This window comes from Marmota monax, unplaced genomic scaffold (assembly GCF_021218885.2).
Source record: "Marmota monax isolate L192 unplaced genomic scaffold, Marmota_monax_Labrador192_F-V1.1 WCK01_AAM20220418_F8-fsc00108, whole genome shotgun sequence".
NCBI classification, from domain to species: domain Eukaryota; kingdom Metazoa; phylum Chordata; class Mammalia; order Rodentia; family Sciuridae; genus Marmota; species Marmota monax.
This window is the reverse complement of record NW_026694593.1, coordinates 5580001-5600615: the sequence shown is the minus strand read 5'-3', so window position 1 is coordinate 5600615 and position 20615 is coordinate 5580001. Positions and strand designations below refer to the sequence as shown.

The 20615-nt window shown below is 37.4% G+C and overlaps 2 protein-coding genes across 9 annotated transcripts in view; both read right to left on the bottom strand.

Moving 5' to 3' along the window:
* Positions 1-2470: 2470 nt before the first annotated feature.
* Ctsk (cathepsin K) lies at positions 2471-14033 on the bottom strand. Of its 3 annotated transcripts, XM_046421518.2 has the most exons (8): positions 13616-14033; positions 12022-12142; positions 11389-11511; positions 11148-11303; positions 9910-10128; positions 4351-4516; positions 3991-4096; positions 2471-3124 (listed from the first exon to the last, which is right to left on the bottom strand). In XM_046421518.2, the coding sequence occupies exons 2-8, from the start codon at positions 12139-12141 to the stop codon at positions 3025-3027; spliced, it is 990 nt and encodes a 329-aa protein (XP_046277474.1). In that variant the 5' UTR covers position 12142; positions 13616-14033; the 3' UTR covers positions 2471-3024. The 3 variants fall into 3 exon arrangements, with proteins under 3 accessions (XP_046277474.1, XP_046277473.1, XP_058427977.1); XM_046421517.2 differs by lacking the exon at positions 13616-14033 and having other exon boundaries at positions 12022-13590; XM_058571994.1 differs by lacking the exons at positions 2471-3124; positions 3991-4096; positions 4351-4516; positions 13616-14033 and adding an exon at positions 4523-7818 and having other exon boundaries at positions 12022-13604.
* Positions 14034-14168: 135 nt separating this feature from the next.
* The window catches only part of Arnt (aryl hydrocarbon receptor nuclear translocator), an 83274-nt gene continuing 76827 nt past the window's right edge, over positions 14169-20615 (bottom strand). For 4 of the 6 annotated variants that reach the window (XM_046421513.2, XM_046421514.2, XM_046421515.2 and 1 more), the window contains 3 exons: positions 18943-19105; positions 18184-18350; positions 14169-17076 (listed from right to left, as the gene is read on the bottom strand). In XM_046421513.2, coding sequence (XP_046277469.1) covers positions 16987-17076; positions 18184-18350; positions 18943-19105 — 420 coding nt within the window. In that variant the 3' untranslated portion in view covers positions 14169-16986. The remainder of the gene's footprint in view (positions 17077-18183; positions 18351-18942; positions 19106-20615) is intronic. The other 2 variants (XM_046421512.2, XM_046421516.2) reach the window with 1 other exon arrangement.

Sequence of the window (20615 nt, the reverse complement as noted above, 5' to 3'; positions counted from 1 at the left end):
CCATATATATAATATAAATTATATATACATAATAATATATATTGTTATATATATAGTATTGCCTAGCATGCACTCAGGGCCTTGTGCATGCTAGGCAAGCATTCTGCCAACTGAACTATATCCCCAGCCCCTACTTAAGTTTTTTTTTTTTTAACCATTTTGAATTAATTTTTAATGTATGGAGTTAGGTATATTATAAATAATATATATTGTTATTATTATTAAAGATAAGATCTCACTGAGTTGCTAAGTGCCTCGCTAAGTTGCTAAGACTGGCTTTGAACTCATGCTCCTCCTGACTCAGCCTCCCGAGCCATGCTAGGCAAGCTCTCTGCTACTGAGTTCCCCAGCTCCTACCTTTAGTGGGTATTCTTTATTGGGGGTGGGAGGTACTTGGGATTGAACCCAGGGGCACTTTACCACTGATCTACATCCTCAGCTCTTTTAATTTTTTTTTTTTTTTTTGAGACAACTCACTAAGTTGCCAAGACTGGCCTCAAACTTGTGATCCTCCTGTCTCAGCCTCCCAAGTCATTGAGATCACAGACATGTGTCACTGTACCTAGACCCTACTTTTTTTTTTCTGGTGGTGCTGGGGATTGAACTCAGGGCCTTGTGCATGCTAGGCAAGCACTCTGCCAACTGAACTACATCCCTACTTAAGGTTTTTTTTTTTTTTTTCTTTTAACCATTTTGAATTAATTTTTATGTATGGGGTTAGGTAGTGTTCCAACCTCATTCTTTTGCATATGATCATTCAGTTGTTCCAATATGCACTATTGAGAAGACTATTCTTTCCCCCATTGAATTGTCTTGTCACCCTATATATACTGAACATAAATGTAAGGGTTTATTTCAATACTCCTTATTCTGTTCCACTGATGTATATGCCTATTCTTATGCCACTCTGTTGAAGGTACTGTTGGTCTGTATTAAGTGAAGTATGAGTCATCCAGTTTTGTTCTTTTTCAAGATTGTTTTGTCTATTCTGGATCCCTTGAATATCCATATGAATTTTAGAGCCAGCTTGTCAATTTCTACAAAGAAACCAGCTAGGATTTTGAGAAGTATTTTGTTAAATCTGTAGATCAAGTTTACCATCTTAATAGTGTCTTCCAATCCATGAATATGGGGTTTCTTTCGATTTATTTAGGTTTTAGGGTTTTTTTTTTAACAACATTTTATAGTTTTTATTATTTATTTATTTTTTTTTTTTAAAAAAAATTTTATTTATTTATTTTTAGTTTTCAGCGGACACAACATCTTTGTATGTGGTGCTGAGGATCGAACCCGGGCCGCACGCATGCCAGGCGAGCACACTACCGCTTGAGCCACATCCCCAGCCCCAATTTTATAGTTTTTAGAATGTACAGTTTTTATTTTTTTTTGGTCAAATTTGTTCCTAACTATGTTTGTTATTGTTTTTTTTTTGATGCTATTGTAAATGAAGTTGGTTTCTTCTTAATTTCTTTTTGGTTGTTACTACTATACAGAAATAATTGATTTTTTATATGTTGATCTGCAAATATGTTGGACTCATTCTGTTAGTTCTAATAGTTTTTCAATTAATTCCTTAGACTTTTCTATAAATTTTTTCATACATAAAAGCACAGCACCTTTATCCAACCAAATCTATACTTAGAGAGCATCTCAGGAAACCAAGCTTTAAGGGTATTAAAACCCAGAAGTGAAGGACTAGGTTTCTGGAGCCCTTGACAAATTGAGCTTATAGTTACTATGAAGCCTTATAGTTATTATGAAGTAAGGAATTTCAATTTCCAGTTGGGAGCACATATAGACACACATATATAATCCTAGTGACTCAGGAGGCTGAAGCAGGTTTGAGGCTAGCCTCAGCAACTTAATGAGACCCTGTCTGAAAATAAAAAGGAAGGACTAAGACTGTCGCTCCGTGGTAAAGTGTCCCTGAATTCAATCCCCAGTACTGGGAAAAAAAATTTAAAAAGAAATTTCAATTCCCTCCTTTATTGACAGCAAAAGTTTAGGGTACCGAATCTCAGAAAGACTCAAGACATTTTTCAAGACTCAGGTATGGGTTTCACTTAATCTGGTTGTCCCACAGGTAGTATTAAATATTGAGATCTCCTCAGGTCCATTTTTTTTAATATTTATTTTTTAGAAGTAGTTGGACACAATAACTTTATTTTATTTATTTATTTTTATGTGGTGCTGAGGAGCAAACCCAGGGCCTCGCACATGCTAGTCGAGCATTCTACCACTGAGCCACAATCTCAGCTCTCCTCAGATCCATTTAGTCCCAGAAATTTAGTACAGTTCTTGGTGTGGAGTAACTACTCAATAAATGCTGGCTAAAGGAATGAACAAATAAATGAATTGGAATGAATTATGTGATAGTTTTTCCAATCAGACTGTGAATACATATTTTGGGAACATACTTTGGTCATATTTTTGTCTCTAGCACCTAGTACAATACCCATCACAAAATGAATGTGTTCTAAATGCTGTTTATTAAATTGTAGGCAAGAGATAAATACTTTATTCCAAAAATACAAGGAAGGAAAAAGAAAACATACTTTTTATATCATGTAAACTTATACCAAAGACTTGTGAATTGGAGTGGAAAACACAGAAATTTCTACCTTGAGGATATAAAAGAACTTGGGAACTGAGAAGTCAGATCACCTTAGTCCCCTATGGTGGTTAAAGCTAACTAGTCCCAGTGAATGAGAATCTAGCCTACCCAAAGATCACCAGCCTCTATCAGTACAGCATCAGCTCTAGACAACACAGTCAAGGCAGGCTGTGATCACATCTCACCTATGTACATTCCTCCAAGGAAATTCCTCCTGTGGCCCAAATAAAATGGCCTTGCATATAGAGAAAGAAAGTAGTAGGGTTGTCACTGAGTAGAATAATTAAACAGACAATCTCAGGGTCACCACATCTGCTTCAAGCGGTCCACCTACTCCCTTCCAAAATACATCATTATATTGCACCATCATAGAAGGAATGGAAGAAAAGGATGAGACTGTATGGTGGGAATCACATCTTGGGGAAGCTGGCCAGGTTGGCAATACCACAGGCGTTGTTCTTATTCCGAGCCATGAGAATGTAGCCTTTGTTTCCCCAGTTCTCTCCCCAGCTGTAAGATCAATCAAGAAAAATACTTATTACCATCAGTTTATTTATTCTTTAAGACACTTACTATATTGTGCTAGGTACTTGAAAACGTACAAAAATAAAAATGAGTAAGATGGTTTTTACCTTTAAAGATAAGTTTAAAGTAAGAAGTGGAGCGATAATGTTATCCATCCCAAAGGTAGACTAGATTACTTATGATCAAGAGGATGTAGAGAGTTTGATGTACAAAGTGGCATTTGAGACTGTGCTGAAAAGCTGGGTAGAATTTGGACCTGTGGGAATGGGTTGCCAGTGGAGGTGTGAAATTAACAATAGAGACAAGAAATGTGTTAGGATCAAGTGACTGAAAAACAAAGTGCCTGACAGAGTGTAGTGGGAGATAGGTCTGGAAAGGTAGTTGGAAATCAGGTTGAATTATCAACTGAAAGTGAGTTAGATTTACTGAGACAAGAAAGACTGAGGCCAGTGATCTTGAACTGGGAGTAAATTCCAAAGATAAGATGGATGAAACTACAAGAGCAGACGAGATTACTGAGGAAAGGAGCTGGTTATTTGTGCTGCTTTATGTCATGGTTAGTTAAGTCAGTCTTTCTTTTTCAGTTGTGAGTAAATGTCACTGAAGGCAGACATTTACTCATTTGTACATGGGACTAAGCATCTTGCATATGGAGCAGGTAATCAACATATATTTTAGCACTACTGTCTCAATGTTAGCTTCAGAATCAAGAATCTCTGAGAAGGTAGAACTAAAGAACCTGAGATAATTTTCTATTGATTTGGGAGAAATAAAAAAATATCCAGAAGCTGGAGATTAGTTTGAGTATCATAAGAGTGATTTAATGATAGAGATAGTGTCCCCATCATTACCTGTTTTTAATTATCCAGTGCTTCTTTCCCTTCTGGATCCCGTATCCCACTGCCAAAACTGCATGGTTCAGATTATCACTATTGCAGCTTTCATCATAATACACACCTAGGAAACAAACTGCCAAGATGAGACTCTGCAATCCAAGAGCTGCCCAGTAGGGTCTCATTCTAGGAGACTCTAGGATTCTGTCCCAATTAAGAAGGTTTACAACAGAGATGGCTTTACATTGTGACAGCTGTCAGTTTTTCTCTAGTAGACTGAGTCTGGATATGAAAACTTAAGTATTGAAAATGCTCAGGATCCTTTAAGAAGTCACCAAGCCCATCATAAAAGAGTGTTCTATAGGCGCTGCTTCTTACCTTTGCTGTAAAATTGGAAGGAGGTCAGGCTTGCATCAATGGCCACAGAAATAGGTCCCACTCGGGCCACTGCTCTCTTCAGAGCTTTCTCATTCCCTGCAGGGATCTCTCTGTACCCTTTGCATTTAGCTGCCTTGCCTGTTGGGTTGTACATACAGTTTTCCTCCTGGAAAGAAACAGTTTGTAATAGGACTAGGACCAAGCATTAGGGAATGAGTTGGGGAGTGAGAAACTTAACCAGTGTTCTGAGTAATGTCAATGAACTAAGAAGGGCAGCAGACTAGAATCTCTAGGTCTGTTCCTCTTTACCATGTTAGAAAGCTATGAAAACTGGATTGCTACCTTCTGCCACTCATAAACATCAACTCTAGGGAGTTAAAGACATAAGGAAAAACTATAGAACTTAAGAAAGAGAGACTGTTTTTATTATACCAGGGTATGAAAAGATTTCTGAAATAAGATAATGATGATAATTTGGAGATATGGGAATTGAACCCAGTGACACTCTAGCACTGAGCTACATCCCCAGTTCTTTTGAGTTTGAGGCAGGGTCTCACTATGTTGCCCTGGCTGGCCTTGAACTTGAGATCCTCCTGCTCAGTCTCTTGAGTATCTGGAATTACAGGTGTGCACCTACCATGCCCAGCTCGAAATAAGATTTATTTTTTATAAAGCACAAATCATCTTTTGGCTATGTAGTATGTGTGAGCCTCAGAGTACAGGAGGTACCAGATGCTCTGTGGGGAAAAGGCCAAGGCCAAAGCTCAGTTAGAAGGAGAACTTGGGACCTCTGAATCTGTATCAGGGAACCTAGTGCGAAGCAGAATTTTGGCTGGACCTTTGTGCAAATATTTAAAAAGTATATAACACAGTACTAAAATAGATTAATAGCAGCAATTTAGTTTATGACCTCCCAACACCACATTTTGCAAATCTAATTAGGAATTTTTTTTAATATATATATTTTTTTAGTTGTCTATGGGCCTTTATTTTTATTTATTTATTTATTTGTATGCAGTGCTGAGACTCAAACCCAGTGTCTCACACATGCTAGGCAAGTGCTCTAACACTGAGCGACAACCCCAGCCCAGCAATATGTTTTATTGTTAAGCCACAATTATGGAGTCTAATGGCAACATATCTTCCTACAAACTATTCCTTCAAAATCTTAAGTTATATCTATAAAAAGAATGTATTGTCTAAATATTAAAGTAATGGGAGCATTTGATATGATATTCTAAGATTACTGTGGTCTACTGCCTTAATGATTTATTGAGAGCCCTTTGTTCTCTCCCATGTGATTCAAATCCATGATGCTTCCTGGTGTCAAAATTGCACATATTAGGCTAGGAATGTAACTCTAATAGAGAGTTTGCCTAGCATTCATGAGGCCTTCGGCTCAATCCCCAGCATCACCAAAAAAAAAAAAAAAACAACAAACAAACAAACAAAAAAAAACACACACAGATTTATATATAAGTAAAACAGAATATTTTGACACGGACTCCAAAAGACATCAGGTGATGATGCACTAAAGTCAGAAAAATCTGCAATGTGACTGGAATAGCTTTGTTACTGTCCTTTAAAATATTCCTCTCTGGGCCTCTCTCTCATATAGAGAGATGGCCTTTATTTGTCAGCTCTGATAAATTAACTCTCGTGTGTATCTCTGCTTGGTCTCCATCTTTCATTTCTCGCTTACCCAGCTCCCATTCCTTGGCTTTTCCTTCACATGGGATTTCTTTTTCATTTTTTAAATTTTTTTTAGTTGCCAATGGACCTTTATTTTATTTACTTACATGCAGTGCTGAGAATTGAACCCAGTGCCTCACACATGCTAGGCAAGTACTCTACCAACTGAGCTTTCCCTCTTTCTTTTTAAAGGCATTAGACAGGTTTATTTAGGAAAATAGATACACATGAAACAGTGGTCTACTTCATGTTTGATATACAGCCCTTGCTGCTCTGCCACTGCAACTTTTTAAAAAATGGACATATTTCTTTCTCTTCCTCCCTCCCTGCTCTTCCCTAATCTCTCCCCACTTGTCCCTTAGGGAAATAGGATTACCTTCCTTCCCTATTTTAGGCATGAGTTATCTGTCCCTGATAACTCACCAAAGGAACAAAGAAATTCAGACTTTGGGGATGGTACCAGAAGATCTCAGAAATGACCTTCTCCCAAATTATCAAGTGAATACCTTCTCCCAAATTATCAAGTGAATTACAACTCTGACGGAGAACATGGGGGGAAGCCTTTGAATCACTTCTTTGGAACCCCTGCTTCTCGTGGTGGGCAAAATCACAGCCTTTGGGACAGGAGCTCCCTGTGTTTCTCCTTTGCCGGCAAAGCAATAAATCTTCGTTTTTCTTTTTCTCAGAAAAAAAAAAAAATTCTTATATGGCTGCTACCCATCAGATCACTTCTTTAATTTTTTTTTAATCTCCCCTCCATTCATTCACAAGCTCATTTGAGAAGAAAAATTACTTTGGGTTTGGACAATAACTGCTTTTAGAAACTGTAAAGTCCAAGCAAAAGTCAGACTATGAAAAAATGGAATTTGTGTCTTCACACAAATTGTCTGGTTAAGTCTTCATTTTAACTGATAAAAAGGCCAACTTTATTCCACATTGCTGTAAAATGATGAAGAAATTATTTGAGGGTGAAGGAAAACAGAAATTAAAAGTCAAATTTTCCTTTCATTCCAAAATAGAGTTTAAAGTATTTTATAATTTTCATTTAAATTATTTAGAGTATCCAAGCCATTCATTAAACCATTTCTTAACAAACAGATTAATATAATGTAAATGATGCAAGTTTTCAGTGGATGAACTATTAGTTCTGGTAGTATTTATTTGTTTCTAATATTGTGACATATAACTTTAAATTAGCTGTGAATTATAAAGATGCAGAAAATCATACAAACAAATTTGTTTTCTGCATATACCATTGGAATTTCTTTCCTTTCTTCTTTCCTCCTTCCTTCACTCCTTTCTCTTTTTTTAATAGCATATGAGAACAAAAAGTTAAGACCACGCTCAGGTTATCTCACTAAATGATGATGTAGTCAGAATTAAAAAGCTAATCTATTATGGTAACTTTAGTATCCTTTGCCTTCGTTCAAGTTCATATATGGACTTGGATGGGAACTATCAGTTCTGGAAATTATATATGGATTAAAGACTTTTTATTTTATTATTATCATTATTTATTTATTTGGCACACTAGGGATTGAACCTAAGACCTCATACATGCTAGGCAAGTATGCTAATGCTGAGGTACATCCCCAGCCCTTTTGGAAATTTTATTTTGAGACAGAGTCTCACTAAGTTGCCCAGGCTGACCTCAAACTTGAAATCCTCCTGCCTCCACCTCCCAGAGAGTAGAATTACAGGTGTGCACCACTGTGCCCTGCTCAGACTTTCTTTTCCAGGTACACTTCCATTTTCTTTGCCTTCTATGTCTGACAACTGAAAAATCATAACATAGAATGATTATGGAATAAAATCAACAAAATAAAGCACTGTTTTGATGTGGCCATTTTCATGAGGATATATCAAAGTAGGTTGTTGAAGATCCATGAAAATGGGTTTCTATAGTCATTCATATTAAATGAGCACTTTATTGCAGTAAATATTTCAAATGACAACATATGAATAAAAAAACTTGGTGCATTAGGTTTTTTAGAGACATAAATTGCAAAGAAATAATTAATAATTTTACTACATAAAAAATTAACTTTCCTAGATTGAAAGACATCATAAAAAGAATAAAAAGACAAACCTTGACTTACAACACATACAGAATTAGTATCTAAATATCTTTTTGAAGTTCATAAAAATCAGTAACAGCTGGGCATAGTGATGTACATCTGTAATCCCAGTGGCTCAGCAGGCTGAGGCAGGAGGATCATGAGGTCAAAGCCAGCCTCAGCAACTTAGTGAGGCCCTAGGCAACTCAGTGAGACCTTGTTTCTAAACAAATACAAAAAAGGGCTGGAGATGTGGCTCAGTGGGTATTATTTAGTATTGGGTTTAAGCCCCAATACCAAATAATAATAATAATAATAATAATAATAATAATAATAATAATAATAATAATAAAAGTAAATTAAAAATTTAAAAAATCAGTAGCAAAGATAAAACACCATCCAATTTAAATACTTTCTTTTGACAGTATACATTTTTCAAATACTTTGATAAATAATTTGATATTATGAGCTGGTCTTGGTGGTATGTGACTGTAATCCCAGGCAGGAGAATTGTAAATTCAACACCACCCTCAGCAATTTAGCAAGATCCTGTCTCAAAATAAAAAATAAAAAGGGCTGAATGTGTAGTTCAGTGATAAAGCACCTCTGGGCTCAATATTTAGTACTGGGAAAAGAATTGACATTATGTAATAAAGTTAAATATATACACACCCTGAGGCCCAGACAATTCTGTTCCAAAGTACTTTATCCAGTACAAAATTCTTATAAATGTGCATGGAAGACTTATCTAGGAAAGTTTACATCAGATAAAAGACCTGGCTGATAAAGCTTGTCTTTACTACATTCTAGTGGTATGAATTTGAGTAGGTTCATCTCCTTAAATATTAAATTCCTCACCTTTAAAGTGAGAACAAGTCTATCTTACAGAGCTCTTATGCAGATCAAAAGAAAATGTACTAGGGATACAGCTTAACACATAATAGTTATCATTTTCATTGTTCAAACTTGCTATCTTTTCTGCAAAGTCTCCATGGCAAAAGCCCTTATTATGTTATCTATCAGCCCAATGAATATTTAAAAAACCCTCAGATTGCCTTCTTTTTAGGCAAGAAAGATCTCCTTCCTATTACTAAAGAATCATGTAGGAGGAAATGAGCTAATTCTTTATCTCTAAAATAAATATAATGCAACTTGATTTGTTGTCTCATTTTATATGTTAGCATGTTAACTTACATAATTTTCTTAAAACCCCACTGAGATCATATAAACTAAAGCCACATGATCATAAAAATAGCATGGTGGGTTTCTGAGTTTATTTGTAGGAATGCAGATTTTATCAGAGGGTTACAGAGACCTGCTTAGAGTTCTATGGAATAATATCCTCTTTTTATAGCTATGGTATCTTAAGCTCCCAAAGTTCTCCCATCTTGTAGGAATCTTCTTGGCCTTCTGTGGGAAATTATCCCTTTAACTCATTTAGTTGCAATCTTTCAATTCTGTGAATATTTCAACAAAATTGACACAGGTGCATTAAAATAGGTTAGAAATAATAATCTAGAGTTTCTATATTATTATATTAACATTATAATATAGGCACTATATTATAATACAATTATATTATACTTAAATTATTATATAATCAAAATATACTATTATATATTTTATGCTATATTTAAGTTTTTTTTAGGTATTCCACACTGGGGCCAAAGCGACAAAAGAGGTTAAGAAAGCAGAATAGTACAAAATAAAACAAGATTTCTCGAGTTGTTTCCAATTAAAAAAAAATAATAATAATGTTAGGGAAAAAGGAACCCTTACAGAGCTGTATAACTGTACCAAGCAGTCTCACCTGTCCCACATATGGGTAGGCATCTTCAGAGTCAATACCGTGGTTCTTCTGCACGTATTGGAAGGCATTGGTCATGTAGCCCCCTCCACAGCCATCATTCTCAGACACACAATCCACCAGATTCTGGGGACTCAGATTTAAGAGTCTGCCAGTTTTCTTCTTGAGTTGACCCTCCAGGGCACCCACAGAGCTAAAAGCCCAACAGGAACCACACTGACCCTGAGAGGCATATAGAGCAACTTATGAGTCATTCCTGGTCACACATTCTATATCTTGTATCTACCTGCCTGATGAAATTTCATGCATTTCATAAGTTCTGACACAAACATTGCCATTGTTGTGAGGTCTATCTATTCTCCTTCATTTAACATTTGTTGCATTATTCTATTGCTATTGATGCTATGATAACAGTTATTATGATTAGCTGCCATAGAACAGAGAAAATAGCATACTGGCTTTGGAGGTAGGTCTCCTGGGTTCTAACCCTAGCTTTGCACCCACTAATTATGTGACCTTGGGTAAATTACTAAATCTATATGTGCTTCAGTTTCATCTGGAAAATATGCATAATAGCATACTTAATGGAAGTGTTTTGGGATTAATAGATTTAAGTCATATAATAATTTATAAGTTTCTTACTCATAGTAATCCCTCAAAAAGTGCTAGTTATTATTAGTATTTGTTCTGCTAGGTTGCAGTTTTTCTTCTTTCCTGCTCTTTCTAAAATGGAGAATTTCTTGAGGACACAGCTTGTGTCTTAGCCATCTCGAATCTATTGCCCAGCACTGTGATGGGATCCAAGGGGGTGGTATATGTAAATGAGTGTTAAGTCAAGTGTTCATCTTATTGATAACAATCCTCTGTTAAGGTTATGGGAAAGCTGACATTTTCATGCTAATAAGAATATAAAATTGTAAAAACATTTTTGGAAAGGATTCCAAAAACTGTGACCTAGCAATTACAATTTTAGGATTTATTTTGTATAACTATTTCTAACATGTGCACAAAAATACATGCATGAGAATGTTTATTGCAATACTATTTATAATAAGCCCCAGAAGCAACCTAAATATTCAAAAATAGGTGATGAGTTAAATAACAGGCTACATTCTCTTAGTATGAGATATACCTTAATTCTTTGTCCCCTCTTCATCGTGTCCTCCTATCTTGACAACAAAACAGGAGAAAAAGGGACAGATCATGCCAGATTACTTACACATACCCCAAAAGAAGAGTACCTGATTTTTCACAGGAGTGACATAACCTTTCTTTCGGTAGTCAATGGAGTCTGGGGCTCTGCCTTCCCAGTCTGGGATGTAAAGGGTGTCATTACTTTGAGAATGAAATGGGGGTACTTTGAGTCCAGTCATCTTCTGAACCACTTCTTCACTGGTCTGAGACAAAGAAGAAAGAAGCCAAGCTTTAGCAGGGAACTAAGGCAAAAATGGCAGGTAGGCCAAGAGCTGAGACTCAACTCACCATATCCCCCAAGTGGTTCATGGCCAATTCATATGTATGGACACCAAGAGAGGCCTCAAGATTATGGATGGAAATATACTTTAGGTTTTTTTCCCAAATTAAACGCCGAGAGATTTCATCCACCTAAACAGAGCATAGTCAGTACTTGCATAGACTGTATGCAAATTTATATAGGTGATATTGTGAAGAAAAGATGCAACTTACAATTACAAGGGGTTTACAATGTACTTGGGGAACTAACTATGAATTATTAAGAGCATGCAAACAGTAAGATGGGAGCAAATCAAACAATACAATGTAAAGCTATGGAGAAATCTATAGAAATATTACTCAGATTAATAGCATTAAATCTGACAAGTCTTCCCAAAAGACAAATATAAGACAGTCACACTACTTTTCTTTTCTTGTGGTACAGAGAATTGAAGCCAGGCAGTTATAAAGCTAGGAAGGATAGGTCTTGATAGATTGTGAGTTGAGGCACCAAAATGAGAATCACATGTTAAGAGTTAGGGGTCAGGTTTGCTTGGTTGGAGTAAAGTACAGTATTTGGATTGAAGAAGGGAGTCTGGAAGCTAAGACAGGAAATCTCAGGTTCCAGCTCTCCTGCCATGCTCCCTTTGGGTTCCCAGGCACCTTGCCATTATACTGTTTCCTGTAGGTCTTCTTCCATAGCTCCCATTGGGTGTCCAGTATCTCCTCAGGATACAGAGCAAAGCTCACCATGGGTAACAGCAGAAGCTTGAGCCCCCACATCCTGGGGAAGGGAATAATTAGGGGAGACACTTCCATTTGGCATAAGTTCACAGCCTGGCTTGGAGTGTGGAAAATAGCTAGAGCCATATTTCCACCAGGTGGCTTAACCTTCTAGAAGTCATAGATGACTCCTTTGAACTTCCAGCTGCCAGCACTAATCATTTCTCTCACCAGAAAAATGCATGCACACACAACAATCCTAGGGGATTCATGAACCCAAAGATAGAACCCCTTCCTTGGAACCATGTGGCACAGGGAAACTTGGCTCTATAAGGGAGGTCAGCAAGGAACTGAGAGTGATCTTTATATAATAGAACAATGACAAGAGGAGGCTAGGTTTCCATCAGGTGCTGGTATGTAAGTTCTAAGTATTCTGACATAGGGAGATTCAACCAACATTCACATGCACACTTGTACAATCAGAAATGGAGTGGAAATTGGACGAGTGGGTTCAGCATTTGTTTTCTTCATTGTCCTCTACAAGTTTGAAGATGGACAAATTAAGTGCAAAGTGAGAATGGGTTGGAGAATACACATAGGAGAGATTTCCAGCTACATTTTGCTTCCTAATCATTTCTTCAAGGCATTCATTACTTACTTGCCTTAATTCTGAGTTTTCCAGATCTTGTCAGGAGGGGACAAGGGAAAAGTTGATAGCATTTCCTTATTTAACAATGAGATGTTTACTGTCTCCTCACTCTCCTTATGCATTTCTTCTTCCTTGCTCATACCCCCTCCCTCCATAGACCGGAAACTGACCTAATTTTAACCAGATGTTCGTGGGTAGGTTTTCTTTTCTTTTTCCAACAGTGAAAAATCTCTGTGACTACCTCACAGTGCAAAAGGATCAGAATCAAAGTTAGAGTGCAGGATGGAAAAGCATTTTCAATGATGATTAAATCCACAGCATTTCAGAAGTAAAGTTTCACTCCTTTCTTGAACTGGCTTAATTGCAGATCTTTCAGTTCTAAGAAGTTTGCAGTCTCTAGGAATTCTAAGACTTGCATGAACTAAATGCATAGTCCGTTTTTATGTAATCTTTACAAATCCGTGTTAAATTTCTAGCAGAGCATTTAATAGCTAGAGAATTAAAAAGTTTGGGGATGTCTCAGAGCAGAAATACCCAGTTACTGGTACCACTCCTCCTCAATTCTCTGTAGTCAATTAACCCTTTTGGGCAAAGCAAAAACGCTCTAGAAGCTATTTTAAAGAATGGGTAAAGGATTCCCTATTTTTTTTCTTTTTTGCTTTTAAGAACAATCATGTATGCATATATACGAATAATACAAGGAATCCTAAAGATTTCCAGACAGATTTTATTTGTCAAGGAGAAGAACTAAGAAGGGCATGTTTTCAATATGCAGAGATTATACAGTTTACTTTCATCTCCAACTCACTACATCCCTAATACTCTCAAAATAAAGAAGTGGCAGAAATGATAAGCTAAAAAAATCTAGAAAGTAAAAAATTTTACCTGCTGCTGGGAATCTGCTGTCTGGGCTCCTTTCAGACAGGAAGTGTCGCTAATGTGGGTGGAAGACTAGGAGTGCTAGATTTATTCCATCAGGATTGCGGAAGTCAGCTCTAGCGGTTGGCTGGAAAATTTGGATGAGGAAAGGAGGCGGGAATAGAAATGTTGAGAAAAGGGGGGTTAGGGTGAAAGGAAGGAGGAAGCAGATTTGCACATTTCTGTGTGCAGTGTAGTATGCTAGGGTGGAGAGCTGCTAGGTAGGTGTTGAGTTTCACATGACTCTCTGGAGGCAGAGAAAAGACATCAGTACACACTACTCTAGTAAAGGGGCTTACCTTTTCCTTTGCTGGGGAAATGGATGTATAACCCTGATCTTCCCTCACCTTTCTTTAAAATCCTTTAATATCGAGGGATTGCATCGTTCCCTACCCTTGTTATGACCCACCTCCCTAAAATCCTAACAGTGAAACCTATTTTCAAATTTGTGTCTGATCCTCACCTCTGGGATGATGGAAGAAACACAAAAGGCTAGAAATAAATAACATAAGGAGAGACATAAGCTTCAAAATTGTATTTTATGATATTGTTGGTTAAAAGGCATCATGTTTTCCAGGCGGGAATAGCTTTCCTAGCCTAATGTGATTTTGCAGAGGGAGGATCTGCCCAGAAAGTTAGATGGAACTGGTTCTAAAAGGCAGCAGAAACAATACTCCTAGTTATTTATAACACTTGAATCAACGGACTGATGGACTCACATGTGACATTATTGCTAAAACTCTCAGATGGTGGATGTCTGATGAGCATGTCTCAATTATTAAAATCCCCAATCCAGTCACATGAGCTTCTCCAAATGCTTCCCCCAAATCCAGGCATGTGACAGATCATAAGAGTCTAATTCAGTTACCAAACCACACCCCCAAGATCCATTTTCTTCCATAAACAGATGTGGGGAAAGAGGGTCACTGGAATAGAAAGGATAATACATGGGATTCAGATTCAGTTCTTAGCTGGATTCCACACACTTATTCTCAAGAACTCAGGCTTATTGTGCCTCTGGATTTTAAAAGTGGCTAATGAACCACATGGTCCTAGGGAAAAACCAGGCCCAGACTTGAACAGTTTAGATTTCCCAATTCCTCACTCCCCCCACCCCCCCAAAGACATACTGGAAAAGGCATCCATATATGTGCCCTAATGGTTTCAAGTCCTAACTCTTCCCCTTTCCCCCACAGGCTTGGGCAACTCCACCCCCACCCAATGTGGTCAGAATGTCTCTGATAAATTTTACTCAAAATGTGTCAAGATCAGGAGGGCAAGTGAGGAGGAGGGGTGCTGAGTGATCAGGGCCCTATGATTTCTGATTCCTGAAATTAAAGACACACTGTGCTTTATGCTTGTGTGTTTGAAGCTCAAGCAGTGGCTCCCTTTAGTTGTGGGTGTCTGTTGGTTTCTGACCGGAAAGGAATAATAAAGCCGCAATCAAGATCACACAACACAAGAAATTTTTACAAAAGGAAAAAATATTTTGTTTTAAAATATTTGCTACATGTCGTCATTTTTGCCACTGTAAGGCTTAGCACAGATGCCAGCAATACAGAAATGGCCAACAAAGGAAAAAAAAAACAATCAAAAATAAAACCCTGAAGGAAAAGCAGAAACAAAACCCCCAGAGCATCTTCTCCCTGCCCTCCCCTTCCCCCAAGGCCCTATAATAACTGTACAATATTATAGTCCTGATCACATTTAAAAACAGTCGATTATTAAAAAACAAGGATTCCATTGGAAACTCAACTTTTTGGTTTTGTAAATTGTGATATAAATATATATGTATACTGTATGTGTGCACATAGAATAAAAAAATAAACTGTCTCCTTTCCATCCCACCATCTGGCACCAGACTGAAGACAAAAGGGAGAGACACCCAGGAAATGACATTCCCTCAGCCTCTACAAGGCCACCTTTGATCCTCAGTCCTCTAAGAATACACTTAATATGTCTTCACTTCTTATTTCTGTCTTGCACTTAGATAACAACTGAAGCCAATTAAAAAACAAAAAGGCTAATATATATGACTTACCTGAGGAAGGCAAAGGGTGAGAGTAGTAGCCTATTTTTATATGGCTATAATGACCAACTAATCCTGCTGGGATAGGAGTCCAGGCCCCACCTAACACATGGAGTTATCATACTTGCATTCTAAAGCAAAATCCAATCTCAAGATTGGAAAGGGAACAGAGAGAAAAGAACTATAGGCCCAGGAGGAACCTAAATTTGTTTCTTATTATATGGAATATTTTGAGGATGACATGGAAGAGGCTTCTTTACAATAGGACTTTGTATTTGGTTTTCATTCCAACAGTGAGGATTTTCACTGGGACTAATCCAAGAAGTTGAGTTTCCATGCAGAAAATAAGCTCCATAGAATACACATAATGTGTGATTCTGACAGAAAATTGCAGCATTATCTGTATGGCCAAGTCTGGGGTTTCTGGAAGCGTTTGTCAGCCTATTTCAGTAATGTTTGCCAATCTTCCAGATAAGGTGAGAGCACCAAAAGCGGGAGTAATCCAGCTTTATCACTGAACACGTTTGAGAGACCAACCATATTAACAGAAGACTTTGCCTATAGTTGCATATTAGCTGAGCACAGATATAAGTGCAGCAAAGACATTTATTTAAACACTCTTTGGCTGCAATACTAAGTGAAAATACCTGGAAGATTTATCTTCTTAGAACTCATTGAAGAGCACAAAGATAAAAATCTGACAAATTTTGCATAACTCCCTAATAGGGAGAAAGAAATACAGAAACGTGTGCACCACATATATACACACACTGAGACACATATACATACATAAACACTCACTCAATCTCACGTTTCTCTCCAGAGGAATTGCTCACAGGTAGCAGAAAGGGCCTATGTTCACTTCCCAAAGCCCCATATATACCTACCATGTTTCATGTCCTCAAATATGAGGACATTTCTCCTCTCCTTGAATTTCTTTCCAAAAAAGCCACAGTGTATCCAAGGCAAGTAATGGACATCAGGTTCTAACCTGCACCTTAACCCTAGCACAAATCATTGTTGTTTACCTTCTGGTCAAGAGACACAAGAAAAGGCATTCTAACCTTGCCTAGCCTCAAATTTTCAAAGGGTCATAAAAGCCTTGGGGATTCATTTCATTTCTTCTATAACTGTTACCTCAGAGAGGCAAGAGAAGGAGAGGGCAAGGAAATCCCAGAAGGGAAAGGGGTATCCCTTAGGGGTGAGGGAAGGGAAGGGGGAGGAACTTTTATTCTGTTTACAAAAGTTTTGCTTTTAAAAAACAAACAGTGATTTTTCTCCCCCACCCCTTATCCTCACCCCAATAGTTCTATTCTGAAAAGGAGGGAAACATAGTTAGATCAGGAAATTCTTCATTGTTGTAACTGTTGCTTTGGTCTCCCAGCATGGACAGCATCTCCTACGGAGAGAAAATTTAAAAAATTAAGATTGGGTTACATACCCTTACGTTCACTGAGATGCCTCCTAATATTCCTCTGTACTCTATCCCTGACCCCAAAAGGTCTCTGCTGTGCTAAGTTTTCAGCCTTCCTTATTCTCAGCAACTGGTTCCTTTAGATTACAGACTTTTTTTCCTGGTCCAGTCTCTGTCTTCCCCTACACTTGCACATTTTCCTTTTTCTAGTCTTCAATATTTTCAAGAGGAGAAAAATATGCTTGCCACATTTCATACACCCACTAAAGATATAAATGGAGTGTCTCTCATCCTATTTGTTTTCCACCAAAAGCTGTTTTGCCTTCTTCAATCTGTGCTTTACATTAGCCCTTCCTTTGTCTGAGGCAGGTGGATTGCAAGTTGATGACCTGAGCAATTAGTGAGACCCTGTCTCAAAATAAAAAATTCAAAAGGCTGGGGCTTTGGCTTCACTGGTAAACCACCCCTAGATTCACTCCCCATTACAAAAAAAAAAAAAAGCAAAGAAGCAGTTTGTCACTGATCTGTTTTCTAGTACTATGAAACATGAGTACGTGAGCTAAGGAATAGTTTCTCTTGATAAATAAACTTTGAACAAATATTGAAAAAAGAAAAGAAAAACTGAAATTATCCCAAAATTTTATCCATGGCTCTCTCGTGGTAGAATTATGACTCTTATTTAGAAGTTGAGGAAATGTTATTTCATGTCTTTGAAAACTCCACTCATTCTGCAGAAATAGACCTTTAGAGCTATATTTAGTATTTCTATTTCATACACTTAAAAAAAATTGTTCTGCCTATTTTAAACCCAAAGCTACTATGAAATAAAGATATAGATCTTCATGGATGAGCTAAAATAATTTTCTTTGGCATCTTTGCATAGTGCTTCACATAACTATTTTGTCTAGTCTCTTTAAAGGATATCACACTAAGTTCAAGATGTTCTCAATTACTAACACTAAACCCTCCCTGTCTTCTCCCATACACCTTCTGCCTACACATCAACCAAGGCATTCTTCCTTCTCCATCTTTCCTTCTTGACCCTCTCTCTCTTTCCCATTTTCTGATTTTCTGAAGTCTTCACCCTCTCACCTGGAAGACCTCAGGCTGGCTAGGTTGTTGTGCTGAAGGCTGCTGAACATGTTGCTCGCTAGAACTTGAACGATGATGAGGTTGCTGGCCTTGCCACTGTGGCCAGACACTCACACCCTCTGCTGTCCGTGTCTGGAATTGTCCTGCAGTCTGTCCAGTCTCAGGAGCTAGAAACACAGTAAAAATAAACAACTTCAATCTACTAATTTTCTACTGGAGAAGAAAAACTAGTACATAGCTAAACGCAAGTCAGTAATTTCACTTGGGTTTTCTTCTGTCCTTGAGTTTATCAATGTCTTTTCTAGGGCTGGGGATGTGGCTCAAGCGGTAGCGTGCTCGCCTGGCATGCGTGCGGCCCAGGTTCGATACTCAGCACCACATACCAACAAAGATGTTGTGTCCGCCGAGAACTAAAAATAAATAAATTAAAAAAAAAAAAAAAAATGTCTTTTCTATTTCAAAATCCAGTCGCCAATTAACTTTTCTTCTTTAGATAGCTCTTTCCAAAGAGCACTTTGATTATTTAGATTAAATATGCATGCCATTATATGCATATGCTTTTTAAAAATTATATAGTAAAATCTGTGTAAAATTAAAATATTTTGCATGGTTTTGTTATATGTGCTAATGTATTTTTCATGTAGGTAGGTAATTAGGTCAGTATATCCAGGACACAAGCAAACCATTTTAACTACAAAATCCGCTCTTTCTCTTTAGTGGTAAAGTCTTTCTGTCATCCTTCTTCTGGTCTGAACTTACCAAAGTTGGATCCACGACTGGTTAGAGTAGGATAGGTGGCAGCACCGGGTGATGCAGTAGGAGCACCAGAAAGCGACATGGGGCTGAATGAGGATGAAGTCTGAAAGTTGCCCACACCAAATTGGGAAGAACGAGTTTTGGCTCCAGCCTGAGTAGCCACCTGCTAAAGACAGAAGACATAGAGAACAAAAAATGAAATATTATTATTACATATGTTGCTTCTTTTTTTTTAGTTGTAGTTGGACACAATACCTTCATTTTATTTATTTATTTTATGTGGTGCTGAGGATCGAACCCAGGTAAGCGCTCTCCTGCTGAGCCACAACCCCAGCCCTACATATGTCATTTCTTAGAAGTCATACTCTGCCAATCACTACATTCATCTGAATAAATTTCATACTTATTTTCAGCTGTGTATTTCTTCTGCTTAACTCCCAATCCTTGACACTATTTTTTATGCAGCTGAGATAAAATTGCAAAAAAAATGCATTTAATAAAGCTGTGAAAATTAAATAAAAGCACTTTATAAACTGTAAAGTTAAACAAAATGAGTCATTAATAAGCCACATATACACATAAAAAAGCATTTAAAAAATCTTTTTAGTTGTAGATGGATAGCACAGCATTAAAAAAAATAATAATAAAATAATAAAGGTATGCTAAGGATCGAACCTAGTGCCTCACACATGCTAGGTAAGTGCTCTGCCACTGAGCTACGACTCCAGCCCCTAAAAAAAAATTGATATCCTTTTATTTTTCAGTCTGTTCTGCATGTACTTGTTCGTAATGTCTTTTCTTTCCTTTTCTTTTTAAATTTTTTTTCCCTCCAAGTGCTGGAGATAAAACTCAGGGCCTTTTGTGATAGGCTAGTGCTCTAGCAATGAGCTACATCCCCAGCCCTAAACAATTTTTTCTCCTTAGAATAGTAATGCACATGCATTGTGAAATATTTAAAAAGAAGGAAAATAAGAATTAATCAAAATAAGAATCATAATTCTACCACAAGAGAGCCATGGTTAACATTTTTGGATAATTCTAGTTTTTCTTTTTCTCTTTTAATACTTGTTCAAAGTTTATTTATCAAGAGAAACTATTACTTAGCTCACATACTCATGCTTCAGAGTACTGGAAAACAGATCAATGACAAACTGCTTCTTTGCTTTTTGTAATGGGGAGTGAATCCAGGGGTGCTTTACCAGTGAAGCCAAAGCCCCAGCCTTTTGAATTTTTTGAGACAGGGTCTCACTAAGTTGCTCAGGTCCTCAACTTTGCAATCCTCCTGCCTCAGCCTGCTGAGTTGCTAGGATTACAGGCATGCACCACTGCACCTAGTTCAGAGACAAACTTTGTGAAACTCAATCCAAAGAGATTATTTATTTCCAAAATATTTTGCACTTATGACACCAGCCTTTATTTCCTCAAAATCTTTCATGAAGTCACAATATCTATAGAAATCTTCAAATACATCTTTCTTGGTTCTGTCACAGCAAACTTATAGAGAGCTGCAACCCTCAGGAGATAATGAATGCTCAAATAATAGGACATCCCAGAGGCATGGCTTTCTTGGTCTCATCAAAGTACTGGAAACCACGGTAGTAATTATCCTCAGTACCAGTGTCCTTGGCTGATGGAGATGCCTTTGGTATATTTTTCACACAGTTGAGATTACAATG

Excerpts from the sequence above, each read along its gene's own strand:
- Ctsk (XM_046421517.2), bottom strand. The coding sequence starts at position 12,228 with ATGGCTCTAGCTATTTTCCACACTCCAAGCCAGGCTGTGAACTTATGC. Across the intron at positions 11,304-11,388 it reads TGAACCACTTGGGGGATATG|ACCAGTGAAGAAGTGGTTCA; the intron begins GTGAGTTGAGTC and ends TCTTTGTCTCAG. Across the intron at positions 4,517-9,909 it reads CCTACCCATATGTGGGACAG|GAGGAAAACTGTATGTACAA; the intron begins GTGAGACTGCTT and ends GTTTCTTTCCAG.